This window comes from Lathamus discolor, chromosome 7, assembly GCF_037157495.1.
Source record: "Lathamus discolor isolate bLatDis1 chromosome 7, bLatDis1.hap1, whole genome shotgun sequence".
Lineage (NCBI taxonomy): Eukaryota > Metazoa > Chordata > Aves > Psittaciformes > Psittacidae > Lathamus > Lathamus discolor.
Window position 1 is genome coordinate 4,101,972 of NC_088890.1, and position 15,157 is coordinate 4,117,128.

General features: G+C 66.3%; 2 protein-coding genes across 4 annotated transcripts; both read right to left on the reverse strand.

Moving 5' to 3' along the window:
• Positions 1–601: 601 nt before the first annotated feature.
• MST1R (macrophage stimulating 1 receptor) lies at positions 602–8,893 on the reverse strand. Of its 3 annotated transcripts, none has more exons than XM_065687510.1 (21): positions 8,726–8,893; positions 6,915–8,219; positions 5,731–5,919; positions 5,524–5,649; positions 5,277–5,447; positions 4,976–5,145; positions 4,699–4,885; positions 4,445–4,590; positions 4,182–4,343; positions 3,925–4,018; positions 3,605–3,832; positions 3,378–3,524; positions 3,144–3,303; positions 2,970–3,062; positions 2,668–2,895; positions 2,327–2,407; positions 2,068–2,249; positions 1,880–1,989; positions 1,601–1,766; positions 1,390–1,526; positions 602–1,310 (listed from the first exon to the last, which is right to left on the reverse strand). In XM_065687510.1, the coding sequence occupies exons 2-21, from the start codon at positions 8,130–8,132 to the stop codon at positions 1,025–1,027; spliced, it is 4,281 nt and encodes a 1,426-aa protein (XP_065543582.1). In that variant the 5' UTR covers positions 8,133–8,219; positions 8,726–8,893; the 3' UTR covers positions 602–1,024. The 3 variants fall into 3 exon arrangements, with proteins under 3 accessions (XP_065543582.1, XP_065543583.1, XP_065543581.1); XM_065687511.1 differs by having other exon boundaries at positions 1,880–1,950; positions 4,182–4,364; XM_065687509.1 differs by having other exon boundaries at positions 4,182–4,364.
• A 1,205-nt stretch (positions 8,894–10,098) lies between these two features.
• MON1A (MON1 homolog A, secretory trafficking associated) lies at positions 10,099–14,986 on the reverse strand. The gene is made up of 6 exons (XM_065687579.1): positions 14,839–14,986; positions 13,792–13,933; positions 13,054–13,521; positions 12,089–12,854; positions 11,851–11,998; positions 10,099–11,414 (listed from the first exon to the last, which is right to left on the reverse strand). Exons 2-6 carry the CDS (start codon positions 13,916–13,918, stop codon positions 11,274–11,276), a joined length of 1,650 nt encoding a protein of 549 aa, XP_065543651.1. The 5' UTR covers positions 13,919–13,933; positions 14,839–14,986; the 3' UTR covers positions 10,099–11,273.
• Positions 14,987–15,157: the final 171 nt, after the last annotated feature.

Here is a 15,157-nt window from a genome sequence, read left to right on the forward strand (position 1 = left end):
GCTGTAATCCTGTACCCTCAGCTCTGTGGCGCCAGCAGCACAGCGATCCCACAGCCAGGCACCTGCTGTCCCAAGGACACCCTCATCCCATGCTCAGGCACCCCTCATGCTGTGATCCCATGGTCACCATGACCCACACCTTGGGCAGTGGGATCTGAGGGGCACCATCACCCCAAGCCCAGGCCTGTGGTGCTGTACCTGTGAGATGCCACATCACCACCACAGCCCCCAGCCGCCCAGGTAAGGGGGCAGAGGTGAGGGGCACAGTTGGCAGCCACTGCTCTTTGGGACCACCAGCAAGCAGGGCCACAGGCTCCGGGCAGAGGGACTTTAAGGAAAATCCTTTAGCTTGGTGTCTCCCTGGGTCCCCCACTAAGCACAGGGGCTGGTGGTCCCAGGGGTGCATAGGGTGGCCCCAGCATGGTGGGCACCAGGGGACAGGGTCCGGGGTGGCCACACCAGCACCATTGTGCAGGTGCCCTCCCATGGCTGGTACAGGAACAGCGGGTGCCCTGTGGGGAGTGAGCCCCCTCCTCACAGGGGGACAGGGGTGCTGCCAGCCAAGGCACGGTCCCCCCAGAGACACAGCCTCAGCCCCTGGTAAAAACAGAAGTAGGTTTTAATGAGCCATTCCAGCAGCCAAGGGACTGGAAACACCAAGGCACCCATGGGTGGGCCAGGTCACCCTATGGCACCTGCCGGGGCCCCACAGCAGAGGCTCACTATTGTGGGGCTGAGCCTGGGACCACACAGCACCCAGCCACTGTGGGGCTGAGACCCAGCATCCAGCCAGTGCAGGACAGAGCCCCATGGCACCCTGTGTTGTAGGGCCAAGCCTGGGGAGCACCCAGTAAGGTCCGGGTGCAAGCCATGGGAGAGCACCCCGCAGCACTCAGCTGCCTCTCAGCACCCATCCCACACGGAGAGTGCCTCGTAGCACCCGGCTGCACGCTGCATCCCTCCTAGGGCAAGCGTGCCCATAGTGTATGGGGATCCGGTGGCCCCCACAGTGCAGAGCACCCCATCAAAACAGGGCTGTCCCCTCCTCTTCTTCCTCTTCTTCCTCCTCCTCTTCCTCGTCCTCTTTGTCCTCCTCATTATCCTCATCCTCATCTTCACCATCAGGCAACAGCCCCAGAGGGGCAGGAGGGAAGGGGGGGCCACGCTCCAGGTTGACATAGGTGACAGCCAGGTTGACGTAGAGCTCACCCTCCAGTGCGGCCAGGACACGCTCCAGCTCACTCACCAGCCCGGTGAAGGACGGTCTCTCCTCCGGTGACGGTGCCCAGCAGCTCAGCATCACCCCATACCTGTCCCAACACCCCCGTCAGCAACAGCAGCCCCCTGGAACTCCCCCCATCGCACCCTGCCCACCCCAGCCCCACTCACAGGGTGTCGGGGCAGTGCTGGGGCTGCAGCAGGCGTCTCCCCCGCTGCAGGTAGCGGGTCATGTCGTAAGGGTCCACCCCGGGGTACGGTGATGCTCCCCGTGTCAGCAGCTCCCACATGAGCACCCCGAAGGACCACTGCCGAGCAGAGAGCTGCCATTGAGGGGGGGAGGCATGGTGGGCATAGGGACAGGGACGGGGGTCGTGCCTACCACATCTGACTTGGTGGTGAACTTTTGGGTCTGGAGGCTCTCCAGTGCCATCCACTTGACAGGCAGCTTGGCGTGGCGGTGCCGCCGGACACTGTAGTACTCCTTGCCAAACACGTCCCGTGCCAGCCCAAAGTCAGCCACCTTTACTGTCAGTGTCTCATCCAGCCTATGGGACACCAGTTTTGGGTGGGGAGAGACACCGGGCATCACGCCTCATACCCACCCCCGGGTCCATGGCATGACCCCATGTCTGGGGCTGGCGGGCATGGCTAAACTCACATGCAGTTCCTGGCCGCCAGGTCCCGATGCACAAACTTCTTCTGCGCCAGGTACTCCATGCCCAGGGCCACCTGCAGCCCAAAGCCGATGAGCTCCTTCACTGTGGGGCTCTGTGGGGTGGGAGCAGTGAGTGGGGACACCTTGATCCCACACCACCCCCCCCCCTCACCTGCAGGGTACCCCCGTACCCGCTCCTGTGCGCGGATGAAGTGGCGCAGGTCCCCGTGGCGCATGTAGGGCAGGACGACGAGGGGCAGCCCGTGGCGGGGCAGGCACACCCCCAGCAGCGAGAGCACCTGGGGGTGGTGGAAGCTCTTCATGAGGATGCCCTCGCGCAGGAACTCCTCCACCTCCTCCACGTCGGTGATGCCTGCAGAGAGCTGAGCTGTGGAGCGCTGCCGCCAAGCCGGGCCGCGGGGCCGCGCCGAGGCAGCCGGTGCTACTCACGGTGCAGGGACTTGACAGCACAGTGGAGGTCCCCCAGCAGCGGGTCCGAGTAGGTGCCGTGGTAGACGCTGCCGAAGTGCCCTGCAGGGACAGGCAGTGTAAAGCCGCACCGCACACAGTGAGCGGGCAATGCCATGGCCAAGTTCAGAGAGCCGTAGAATCCCAGACTCATTTGGGTTGGAAAGGACCTTGAAGCTCGTCCAGTTCCAGCCCCCTGCCACGGGCAGGGACCCCTTCCACTGGATCAGGTTGCTCCAAGCCCCTGTTTCCAACCTGGCCTTGAGCACTGCCGGGGATGGGGCAGCCACAGCTTCTCTGGGCAAACTGGGGCACTGCATCACCTTTGCCGATGACCCGGTGGCGGTGGGTGACGAGCTGCTCCTCGGGGATGAGGATGTCCTTCACTTCCTCCAGCAGCTCTGGCCGCAGGTCCTCCAGGCAGCAGGATGTGGCCCTGAGCAGGGGCACGGGGGAGCCGCCGGCCGCCATACCAGCACCAGCAGCGGTACCAGCACCAGTGAACCGTGCCCGGGCCAGTGCTGGGCCGGGGCTGCCTGCTGTGGGCAGCACTGCTGGGACAGGCAGGGTGAGGGCTGGGCAGGCACCCAGCATCCCAGCACCCCTGCCGGTGTCACCCACTTACCCAGCACCTCCCTGTAGTCGACGCCAGGGCGCTGGGTGGTGGCGGGGGCATCGCTGCGGCCGGGCTGCACCAGCAGCTCCAGGTTCTCCGTCCCTGCAGGCAGCAGTGGGGTGGGTGGTGGGATGCAGGCGGGGGCCGGGGGGCCACAGGGTGCCCGGGGAGCACAGCACTCACCCCTCCTCTTCCTCCAGTGCCAACGGAGCAGCAGGGCAGCCAGGATGCCGCAGACCAGGAAGGTGATGCTGATGCCCAGGGCCAGGCTGGAGGCCAGGTCCAGAGAGACAGCAGGGGACAGCACCCAGCCCAGCGCCTCACAGGCACTGTTCACACAGATCTGGGGGAGCAGGGGCTCAGCAGGGCGGCGATGGGGGACACTGGGGTGGGGGGGGGCACCTGGGGGGTGCCTACCTCCACGGGGGCCCCGGCCGGGGGCAGGCGCAGCTCGCGGGGCAGGCGGCACGTCACCTCGTTCTTCAGCACATTGGGGTGGCAGTCCCGGCCCCCCACCGTCATGGTGATGTTCATGCAGGCAGCCACTGCATCCAGCCCCAGTTGCTGCCCGGACACAGCACCCTGAGCCTGGGGGTCCCGGCAATGGGTCCCCCCACCCTGACTCACCCCATTGCCCCACATACGTGCACTTCGATCTCATCGTCACCAGGCTTGAGGCGGAGGCGCCCACCCTCTTGCTCCAAGGGGAAGACCTTGGGCCGGGGGTAGTAGAGGAGGCGGAAGAGCCAGTGGCCGGTGGCACCGTCCAGCAGCACGCTCAGGTTCCCCGACGTCATCTCCACCTTGCTCTCAAAGGGGAATGCGGGGCTGCGGCACAGCACCCGCGCCGGCGACAGCGGGCTCTCGCAGTCCTGTGGGCAGATGAATGCTGGCACCAGCGTGGCACAGGAACCGGGGTGGCAGGGCATGGATGGGGGTGACAGCCTCCTGCCCTGGTGCTTACTGTGGGTTTGGTCCTCACACCGCTGGCTTCAAAGCGGATCTTGGCACGATACACCGAGTCCAGGTGGGTGCCGATGATGGTGAGCATCGAGCCCCTACAGCGGACAGGGATCAAGGCTTTCGGGTGCACATAGCCCCCAGCTTGCATGCAGTCCCCGAGATGCAGATGGTTCCTGGGGTGCATGCGGTCCCCATCACCTCACCCAGCCCGTCCAGGGTGGTGGGGAGGCCGGGCAGGGAATGGAACCCAGCACTCACTCATAGCTGCAGCTGGGAACGACAGCCGAAACAGAGGGGTCGGGGCGGTACTGGAAGGGCAGGGGCGCCGGGAACTCCTCCCCATCAATCCACAGGGACACCCGGGCTGTGCCCAGGCCACCGGCAGCGGGAGTCGTGCACCGAATGTCCCCGTCACCCTGCCTGGGGACACGGCGGCTGTGGCTGAGGGGGACAGCAGGGCTGCAGGGGGTTCCCTGTACCAGGGATTGCACTGTGCCCGCAGGGATGGGGCAGGGGTGTACCTGGGCTGCCCGGCCAGGGGGCATGCGGAGCCATTGACCATCACCCACCAGCTGCTTCCTGCCAAGAGGTGGGTGCCATAGAGCGAGAGGGAGGTGCCACCCCCCTGGGGGCCGAACAGGGGGTGCAGGGCACTGACACGGGGCTCCTGTGCAGAAATGGGGTCGTTGGGGTGGGAGGTGAGCCAACCCTGACCCCAAACCCTGCGAGGGGGCATCTGGCCCACACTGGGGTAACGGCCAGAGCAGGGCCATACCACGAAGAAGAAGCCCCCAAGGGTGGCAGAGCCACGGACACGGAAGCCAGGGATGGCAGAGGGTCCATCAGGTTCCTCCACGGTGAGCACCACATCAGCAGGGCCCTCTGCTGCTGTCGGGCCCCCTGGCTCCAGCTCGCACACCAGCACATCCACGAAGTCTTTACGGCGGGAGGTGGGCAGGGGTCTGTGGGGCGATGATGGGGAGTCAGCCCCAGGCTGGGGGGCAGCCGCAGACCCCTCTGCTGCTGCTCTCTGCCCTGGCACCACCACGGACCTGTGGCTCTTGCTTTCCTCTGGCAGCACAGTGCAGCCTCGCTGTCCCACCACCACCCGGCAGGCTCCGCGGGGGCTGCGGCAGGGCTCGGGGTCCGGCCGGGAGCGGAAGGTCATTCCACACAGCGTCACCCGCGTCCGGCCCCGCAGCGGGGCGCTCCGAGGGTGGAACTGCGGGAGAGGAACCAGCGTCACCCTGAGCCCCAGGTACCCGGTGATGGCTGCGCCGCCCCATTTGCCACCTCCCTCCCATCCAAGCGCCTGGGAGATGCAGGAGCAGGGGGATGGCGGCGCAGACCTACGTCAGTGAGGACGGGCGGGCAGCTGTCCTGGACCCACTGCCCCTGGCACTCATGGTGGCGCGTGCAGCCATTGCTGCACCAGCCGCAGCCCATGAAGCGCTCGGCGCGCAGGCAGTGCTGGCACGTGGAGAAGTGGCGGCAGCCGGGGCCGGTGACGTTCAGGCGCCATACCTGCGGACAGAGAGCGGAGGTGAGCGGGGCCCACGGGACTCACACCCACCCCACACTCCCCGCGCCCCACGCTCACCTTGGTGCCGGCAGTGAAGAACAGCGAGTGGCTCTGCAGCCCCATGGCACTCCGCACCGGCCCTGGCTCCCCCAGGGAGAAGTTGGCCAAGGTGAGGAGGTAGGAGCTGGAGCGCTGGAGCACCATCTGCAGCGGGGCAGAGCGGGGGGCTGAGTGCACCCCACACCCTGCCGGGACCCCCACCCCACCCGGCCCCCCCCATCCCACCTGGAATACCCGTCCCTCTGCTGTGCCCAGGTGAGCCACGGTGACGTCCCCCAGCGCGGTGACAAAGATGGAGGTGAGGAGGACGCCGGCCAGCTGCCCATTGAACAGGTCCACCTTATGGGAGGCGGCGGGGACGAGGGTGGGCTTGTCCCAACAGCTGGTGTTGACCACCGGTGCCGAGAGGTTTACCTGAGGCAGAGCATGGGGTGGGTGCCTCGAAGCCTGCCCTGGTGCCCCAATCCCCCCATGGCCTCGTGGGTGAGCACCGGCTCCAGCCCCAGGATTCTTTAGGGACAGCCGATTGCCCAAACCCCTGCAGGCGGGGAATATTTTGGGGAAAAAGCACATGCTCGGCCCCTCCCGCCACCCCCGCGCAGCGTCAGATCCTGTGCTCCCCTCCCGACACATCTGGATGCGGTTATCACTGCCGGCACCACAGGGCAGACACCCCGAATCCAACCCCTGGAGCTCGGCGAGGGTCCAGGGTCCTCCCCGGCCCCCCCACCGGTTGTGGGGCTGGGAGTGCCCCTGGCTCGCCCTGCTGCCGGTGTGAGTCAGCGGCCGTGAGCCGTGTGCGGAAAGTGGAAGGGATTTGGCTGCACCTTGCCCGGTGCCTGGCTGAGAACACCAGAACCCGCGTCGTGGGCTCTCGCCGGGACCCTGCCTGCAGAGGGGCCCTGCAGGGCTCCTGACTGCGCCCATCCCGGCTGCGCCAGGGCTTGTACCTGGGACTTGGCGTTCCCGCCCCGCGGCTGCAGCGGCGGAGAAGCCGCGGTGACTAATCCTGCTTCCGCCTCTCGTTTATCTGCCCAGCGAAGGCGGCGGCCCTGGGGCTGGGGGGGGTAAGGGGGGAGCGGCCCTGGGAGCACCGCAGCCCTGCGGCTTCCCCCGCATAAACACCCTGGAGAAGGCACCCACCGACAGCCCGGCGTGGGGACAGGCACTGCAGGGGCTCCCCTGGGAAGCCGCACCAAGGAAAGGGATGCTCGGCAGGCAAATGTGCACCCATGTGCCAGCTTGTGCGTCTGCAGCACCCAGCTTGGGCGAGCACAGGGTGCCCGGGGTGGGGACACAACTGGATCCCTGCCTCCTCAGTGCTTCCCAGCCTTCCAAACCCACCTCCCCGCATCCCAGCTGACCCCCAGCCTCCCCAGGATGGATGCGGCGCACGGCGGAGGACTCACGTTGTGCGGGCAGTACTCCACTGGCTGGAAGAAGCTGAGCCCCCTCAGCAGAGGCTGGTGCCCGGTGCCGCAGCACTTCTCCATGCCCTCCTCCATGGCCTGGTTGAGGAGGCGCAGGGGGAAGGCACAGACGGCCGAGTCCGCTCTCGGCACCCGGCTCTCCGTGCGGCTCTCGGCGAAAGCACCAAAGAGCACGGTGTCGGCGTCGTTGATGCCGAGGTCTCGGGCCAGGCGTGCGCCGGGGCGGGCAGCATGTGCTGCCTGCAGCACGTTGTAGGCAACGTCCCGCTCAGCACCCTCCTCACCACTGCGCCTCCGCCGCCGCTTGGACTCGAAGCGGCAGTCGAGGACGAGCTCACGGTAGCGGCGGAGGTCGCGCTCATGGGTGCTGAGCCGCGCCAGGCGCGTGTGGTACGTCCCCAAGCCTGGCCGCTCTGGCTGCACCATGAGGAAGTAGACGTGGTCCCCATCCGCGAAGGAGTGCACGTAGTGGATGGTGTAGTTGTCCCGGTACTGCGGCAGCACCGTCAGCCACTGGAAGTCATCTGAAAACCCATCCAAGGTGCCCTTCAGCCTGCGGACGGACACCGACTGCGGGCTGTACCGTGCCGCCACACTGCTGTTGATGGTGGAGCCGAGGTAGAAGAAAGAAGCATAGGAAGTGGCCACCACGGTGGCACTGGTCCCCAGCGGGCTGGCCACGCAGTCAGGGCAGGATGCAGGGCTGTTGCCCGTGGCTGAGTACAGGCAGTGTGTGGCTGCGATGGCCACCTCGCCATTCCGCACCTCCAGCTGGTGCTGGTAGCACAGCCCATGCCGCGCTGTGCCGCAGCTGTACAGCCATGGCTCCAGTGGGTCCAGCAGCAGCAGGACGTTGTCGGTGTCCTCAGGGCTGTCCACAGCAGCCGGGCACAGTCGGCAGACCGCACATTCAGTGCTGCCCACGGGGCCAGTGATGAGGACGGAGAGGAGGCGCAGCTCGGGGCTCACCAGCAGGATGCGGTTGCGGACGGCCACGAAGATAGCGGCCGGGCCGGTGGGGTCAGTGAAGATGGCGATGTTCTGCACGGGGCTGCCAGCATTGAGGCTGGGCAGCGTGTAGGGGACAGAGAAGTTCCTGGTGGAGCTGTAAGGGATGCGGGGACACTGCCAGGTGCCAGCACCCAGCGAGGCCAGGGGGAGCACCAGCAAGAGACACGTGCACCACAACAGCCCCATGCTGTGCGGTGCCGCTGGTGTGGGGTTATCGATGGTGCTCAGCACTTAGAGCGGTCAGGACACGTGGGGGATTGGTCACCATCGCATCTGCCAAAACACAGGAGAAAGGGTTTTACTCACTGCCGTCAGGCGAGGACCAGGGGCACTGTGTCAGCTGCGTGTGGGGCAGCGGGTGCCGGGGTGCCCTTGGTCCAGGAACGGCGGGTGCTGCTGGGAAAGCAAACCTCTTCTCCAACACCATAAGCAGGAGGTGAAGCCAAGCTGCCTGCAGCAGGGGGGTCAAATCCTGCCTGCTGCCACCCCTCAGACCCTTGACGACCCCAGAAGCCTTCCCTGTCCTCCAAGACTCCCCTCCTGGGGACTGGCGGACCTCTGCCAGCCCCTCTTCCCCCGCAGACAAGGGCCCCAAGAGCCGCCTGGGGCCGGGCCGGGGCTGGGGACCGCTGCCAGCCCCCAGCGACAGCAGCGGGGATGGGGATCCCCGCGGCGCTGGGACAAGTCCCCTGCCAGCCCCCGGGACACGGACCCCGCCGTACCCCCGGGGCCGATTTCTCCCCCCCCCCCCCCCCCCCCCCGCCCCAGCTACAGATTACCGGGACCGGGACCGGGTCCTCGTCCGGGATCCCCGCCGGGTCCGGCTGCCTCCGCCCGCTCCTCCCGGGGGTCCGCCCCGCCCCGTCCGGTGCCCGGTGCCGAGCAGTGCGGGGCGGCGGGCGCTCACCTGGGCGCTGCGGCGGGGCCGTGCCGGGCTGTTCCGTGCCGGGCCGGGGCGGGGCGGACCGGGGCCGTGGCGGGGCTGTGGCGGAGCAGCAGGGGCGGGACGGGGCGGGCCCTGCCTCCGAGCGGTGCGGGGTTCCCGAGGGCCTGCCCCAGCTCACACAGCGCGCAGGGACGGGAGTACTCGGGGAGCCCGGGGCACCCCCGGTCCCGAGGTGCTGGAGGGTCGCTGTGCACCCCGGGGGAACAAGCTCGGGAGCGGTGCCCTGGAGGGACCCTCATCAGGACTTAGGGTGCAGTGCTGGCACGATGCCTCGAGTGCCCCCCGGTCCAACGCCGACGGGGTGGCCGTCGGAGGGTCCCCGTGTTGGGAGGTGGCTGCCAGCACCCCGGCGTGTGTGTGGGGTCTGGGCCCCCTTGCAGCAGCCCGCAGCCCCGCTGGGGCTCTCGACACTGGAATTGCTGCTTCCCGGAAGCTGCCCGCGCTGGCACCGCGCTTGCGACTTGTTTGCAGGCCGTCGGGGCAGCCCTCGGAGGAGGCAGCAGGCTCAGTGTGTTGGGCTCCATGCAGGGGGCAAGATCCGCAGCGAGCCCTGAGGCTCATTTCTATTGTGTCCATCCTTTGTCTCCTGTTTGTGTCTCTGTCCTTTCCTCCCCGCCATCAACGGCTGCCTGCGGTGGCAGGAGGCGCCAGCACTGCTGGGACTTGCTGTTCCCAGCGCTGAAGGCAGATGCTTTGCGTCCTGATGCACCAGAGGGATTTGCCCTTCCAGTGCCCCGTTCCCCTGGGGCTGTGGGCCCAGCTGCGCACAGGGACTTCTCCTCCACCCAAGCAGGGCGCTGCCCCTCGCTCCCAGGGGGACTTTGGTCTCAGGAGGGGCTGAACGCACCAAAACCAGGCTCCCCTGCCCTCATCTCCCGGGCTGGCTGCTGCCCCGCGTTGTGCAAGGCCCGGCGGTTACGTTGCCCTGTGCCTTGCCCAACAGCTCCTTCCTCTGGCTGCGCGTCTCCTGCTCGGTTTCGCCATGAGCTGGTCCTGGCCAGCACGTCCCGGGGGCTTTGCTGCTCCCACCAGCACGACCCCGGATGCCTTCCACTGCTCCCTGGCAGATTTCTGGGCCCTCAGTGGGTCCCTGAGGGCTGGATTGCACCAGACCCAAACTCAGACCAAACTCCCCACCCTGCAGCTTGGCCAGTTCCCTACCACCACGCTCCCCCAAGTGATCACACAAGAATGACACTTCAAGACTTAGGGTCCAGATAATGTTTATGAGCAAAGACAAGCGATTACACTCTGGCAGGAGCATAAATACAGGAGCGGAGTCCCTGTGCTAGCCCTGCCGGTCCTTCCCAGCTCCCTCTGCATCTGGCTGCCACCCCGGTGGCTCTGCTCCTCTTTTGAACACTTGTCCCAGTGCTCAGCAAACAGCCCCAAAACACGGGATCGGGCTGTGGCTGGTGTTCAGGGCCACTCAGTCCCACACCAGTGCCTGGGGACAGCCAGGAGGAGGTGGCCCCCATGCAGCAAGCTCAGCATAGCTGGCTCGAGTGGCTGGTTTGGGGGGAAGGTGCCCCCCATGGGCTGGGGGGACACCAGAGCCTGAAGGTCTCCAAAAGGCTGCACCTGAGATACACCTTTAGCGTCTGCTGCCCAGGAGCCAGCACTACAAGCACCCCAATGGGCACCCTGGTACCCTGAGTCTCTCTGGGATTGCTCTGTGCCTCCATGGGGAGGTGGGCAGGACCCTGCTGTCCCAGTGGAGCAGTTGACCCATACACTAATGACCAGTGTCCCCAGGGACATCCTTCCCATGGCCATGGTGGGAAGGGTCTGGGCTCACACAGATACTAAGGGGTCAAACCTGTCAGGGCAGGGCTCCAGGGCTGCCTGGCACTTGGGGGGCCTGGCTCCCCCATGGCTGTGAGAAGAGCAGTGAATGCTCTGGGCCAGCCCTGTCCCCTGCCTGGGTGGCATCAGCCACTATCTGCAGGCAGAACAGCACAGGGGTCCCCTGAGCACTGCTACATCTCCTCTGGGAGCCCCCACCCTTGACACAGCCACAGGATGGCAGAGAAAGGAGGGTGCCAGGCACAGGGGCTCAGCTCCCTTCTAGCAACCTGGGGTACCAGTAGCCCCCACTCACGGACCCTCCCAACAAAGGATGGAGCTGGGACCACAGAGGAAGGGCAGCCCTCCCAGCTGGGGGCACTGCCTGCAGATGAAAGTTCTGCTCACCCCTTGCCCTGGCTGTGCACCCTGTCTCTAACACCCAGGTTGGACAGTCCCATGGGTGGGTTTCCCTGTGCTCCATCATCATCCCACCATGCCCTCTCCCCCGGACACATGGCCCAGGCCTCCCTGGGATGGGCTCCCCGGCACAGCAGGGGTTCCCCTGGCTGGTACCATGCCCTCTGCAATGCCCATCAGTATGTCTGAGGTGTGAGGATGAAAAGTCGGTCTTCCTCCTTGCGGATCCACTTCATGAGCTTGTTGACAGCACTGATGGCGCCGGCCTTGGTCCCCAGGGGACTATAGCATATGTAGAGCTCAAAGGCGCTGGTTACCTGGGCAAAGAAACAGGGTACTTGCAGGGAACATGTCTGTGCCCTGCTTGGGGCTGGTACTGCACCTTCCCCATGGGCTGTGGGGCATGGGCACAGGGGCTCCAGTGCAGGGACACAAGGTGGCAGTGGGGTACCCTTAATGACTGGCTTCTGGTTTGTCAGGAGGACCAAACCCCAGAGTGGGTTTTCTCCATGGCACTGGGGAGTTAAGGACAGTGCATGGCACAGCTCATGGTGTGGAGCTCACCAGTTGATGCTGAGGTCCCTGCCTGTCGCTCCCTGGCACGGGTGGCATCGGGGCAGGCTCACCTCCAAAAGGACTGGGTGGCCACCCTGGGGACCACAGAGGTGGTGCTGTGTTGTGCCACCACCCCCTTATTCCACCATGCTGGACAGGAGAAGATGGGCTCACCCGAACCCTGCAGACTGCCCTTACCCAAGCCAGGAGGTTCTCACGGGGGCCCGTGAAGTAGATGTTCTTCAGAGGGCGCGAAGAGTTGTGAGCCCGGCTGTGGAGGTACTGGTAGAGCCCTAAGAGCCTCTCCTTCTCCTCCTCCCGCACGTAGGGTGCCTCAATCTCAGGGCTGCAGGAACACAGCACCCCATTAGCCCCCTGGAGAAGGGGCTTTGTGCAGAAGGCTTACCCCATGCCCCACGTTCCCTGTGGGCCTCACCTGGTGAAGAGCCCAGAGCTCTTGGACTTGTAGATGAAGTGTCGGAGGTCAGGGATGCCCACCTGGGCCACGCTGTAGAAGGGGGTGCGCAGGGCCTCCTGGAGAGCATGGTGCACTCCCCGCCGCCGCAGCCGCTCCTGGAAGCGCCGCTTACAGTCAGACACAGTGAAGAAGTCCTCGCGGTCAGTGGAGACCAGCAGGAGGCACAGGTCCATCTCCTGCTCCAGGTAGGAAATGTGGGCATGGAAAAAGCCGCTGGAGTTGAACTTTGGGAGGCAAATGGGAGTCCAGGCTTCCCCCTCCCGGAAGGAGGAAGAAGAGCTGATGAGGTTGAAGAGCAGATGGAGGTCAATGGGGTGGAGGAACTGGTCCTTCTTCCTCACAAGAGACACCAGCTGGTTCCCTGACAGAAGAATGGAGAAGACCAGGCTCTTGGCCTTGGCCTGCTGGAGGCTGGAGCTGACAGCGTCCCGCACACTGGCGGCCAGGGGCAGGCAGCGCACGGCACCCATGAGGAAGCTGGGGTCGTGGGCCATGAGGTCCAGGAGGTTGTCAGTGATGCGTTCGGAGCCAGCCAGGAGCCTGCGCAGGTCATAGTTCTGCTTCTGCTGGAAGATGTGGTTGAGCTGGGTCCAAGTGAGCAGGCTCAGGATCTGGTAGTAGATGTAGAGCAGCTCGTGGGCGATCTCCTGCTCCGACTGCCGGGTCCGTGCCACTGCCACCAGCACCAGCGGGCTCCTCCGCACAAACACCACCTTGTAGCCATCTGCTTGGGAGGGAGTCCCCGGGGGGCCGGGGACAAGCCTGTAAGCCTGACTACCCATGGCTGCAGGGGGGAGCCAGGCTGCAGACTCTCCCCCCAGCAACCAACCTGTCCCTGGGGACTCCTAATGTGGCCCAGAGTGGCAGCAGCACAGCTGGCCGTGACACCCCTCATCCCATTTCCCCTCCTCCCCAGGCGATACCTGCATGGATGGACCGGATGGCGTTTTTCTCAGCCTCCAGGAAGGACACCAGGGCCATCATGACACCCATGGTGCTGGACAGGGCCTCCTCAGAGCCATAGCGGGAGTACACAGGCTTGCCCGCCTCGCTCAGCACGAAGACATGCTTCCGATGCATGCGCCAGGCATCCATGGTCACGTCCTCCTCCTCCTTGCCTGACAGCACCGAGTCGCGGCGGGTGGTCTGCGGGGATGGCTCCAGCTTCCCCTCCTTGCTCTGCCTCATCTCCTCCTCCAGGTCGAGGGCCATGCCTGTGAGCTGTGTGCTCAGCTCGCTAAAGTCCTTGCTGATCTGCTCCATGGTGGTCGGCTCGCCCGGCTCCCCACACCTCTCCTCCGGGCTCCGTGCCGCAGCTGCTCCGTCCTCGGGACTCGTCAGGTCCTCATAGGAGCGGGTGTGCACAAACATGGCTCCCTCCTGGCCTGCCCCTGGGAACAACGGGCTGTGCAGCGTCCGTCCGCCTGTCCCCACGCTGAGGCAGCAGGTGGACAGAGGGTGCAAAAGGGACAGGGATTTGCAGGGAAGGACCTGCCCTCCTTTCCCCATCCCACAGCACCCAGGAGTGTGGGCCCTGCTGGTGGGGTCACCAGTGGGCCCATCTCCCCCTGCCTGTGGGGCTGTGCAGGGCCAAGCTCACGTGACAAGGAGCTGCTTTGTTTTTTCCCCTCGCTTGCCCCCACAGCAAGCTCTGCCCGTACCTGGCTCCGTCCCCTGCGCCAGCCCCGGTGTGGGGCTCTCGGACCGCTCCGTGTGCTGCCCATCTCCTGGTGTCAGGGACCCGTTGGGCACTTCCCAGCCTTTCTTCTTGTGGACATCCGCAGCCATTCCTCGGGGCAGGACCTGCACATTACACACGGTATCAGTTCTCTGTTCCATCAGCTACAAAGCAGGTCCTGAAACGGCTCTGCTCTCAACCAGGGCCATGCCAGCATCCCCGGCCCAATCCTGCTGGCTCAGCAGGCAGCGCTGAGCCCTGGTGAGACGTCAGGAAAGCTGCTCTAATCCAGCAGGATTTCCTCCCCCCAATGGCCCCAGCTCCTTCCAGTCCCCAGCCCAGCACCTTTCACCCAGGCTTTGCCCTGATTTCCCCTGAGCGCCGGGAAAGCAGCCCAGTGTCCTGGCAGCGAAGGGAAAGGGAGACGGCCCTGGACTGGGCTGGTCCTGCACACAACGCACCCAAAGGCCTCATGTTTGCAAAGGGTGTGTTTTATGGCCCTCTCCGGCCTGGCTTAGGTGGCTGAGATGAGAGCAGGATGGCGGCAATCCTCCCGAGGCCAAGGCAGCTCGGGCAGCGTTAACCCCCTGGGAGCAAGGAGGCCCCCGGAGCCCCTGCCCGGTGCTCACCCCCCGGGCAGAGCTCGCCCGCATCCCCAGCCCGGGGGATCCAGCCCAGGAGCGCACACACGGGCTCAACCGAGCGCAACAGTTGGCAGCCAGGGACCCTGCACCCCCGAAGCCGGCTGACGGACCCTGGGCTCCGGCCTCTGCCACACCTCCTGCCCAGCCGGTAACGCCGCGCGGGGGGAACCCGGGCCCTGATCCCGAAAGCCGGTGACAACCCAAGAGCCGCGGACGAGGGCCCGGTCCGCGCCCGGCCCTTCCCCGCCGCCTGCACCGCCGCCAGCCTTGCTGGCCTTCCCCGCAACCCCAGGCCGGGCGAGGGTCACCGCTCCCGGACCGCCGATGTGCCACGGGGCAGCGCCGAGCTCGGGACCCGCCGCGGCGGACACGGCGCAGGGACCGACCTTCGCGGCTCCTCCCGTCGGCGCCGGGCGCTGCTGCGGCGGGGGCCGCCCGGCAGCCCCCGGCACGGCCTAGGCGGGGCGAGAAGCACGGCACCGGCGGCGGGCGGCCACCTCCCGCCCCGCCCCCGTGCCCGGTCTCCCCGGCGCCCCCGGCATCGCGGCGCCCCGCCCCCCGCGGCCCGGCCTCACCGCCCCGAGGCCGGGCGCCGTGCCCGCGGGGCCATGGGAGCTGTAGGCAGGCCCCACCGCTAGCCGCCGCCGCACGGCGCCTCCGCGCCTCCAACTCCCGGCAAGCCTCGCGCGCCGTGCGAAGCACGCT

Excerpts from the sequence above, each read along its gene's own strand:
- MST1R (XM_065687509.1), bottom strand. The coding sequence starts at position 8,132 with ATGGGGCTGTTGTGGTGCACGTGTCTCTTGCTGGTGCTCCCCCTGGCC. Across the intron at positions 5,448-5,523 it reads TCTTCACTGCCGGCACCAAG|GTATGGCGCCTGAACGTCAC; the intron begins GTGAGCGTGGGG and ends CTCTGTCCGCAG. Across the intron at positions 3,833-3,924 it reads GTGTGAGGACCAAACCCACA|GACTGCGAGAGCCCGCTGTC; the intron begins GTAAGCACCAGG and ends ATCTGCCCACAG.
- MON1A (XM_065687579.1), bottom strand. The coding sequence starts at position 13,918 with ATGGCTGCGGATGTCCACAAGAAGAAAGGCTGGGAAGTGCCCAACGGG. Across the intron at positions 11,999-12,088 it reads AGCTCTGGGCTCTTCACCAG|CCCTGAGATTGAGGCACCCT; the intron begins GTGAGGCCCACA and ends GTGTTCCTGCAG. Across the intron at positions 11,415-11,850 it reads GTGAGAACCTCCTGGCTTGG|GTAACCAGCGCCTTTGAGCT; the intron begins GTAAGGGCAGTC and ends TTCTTTGCCCAG.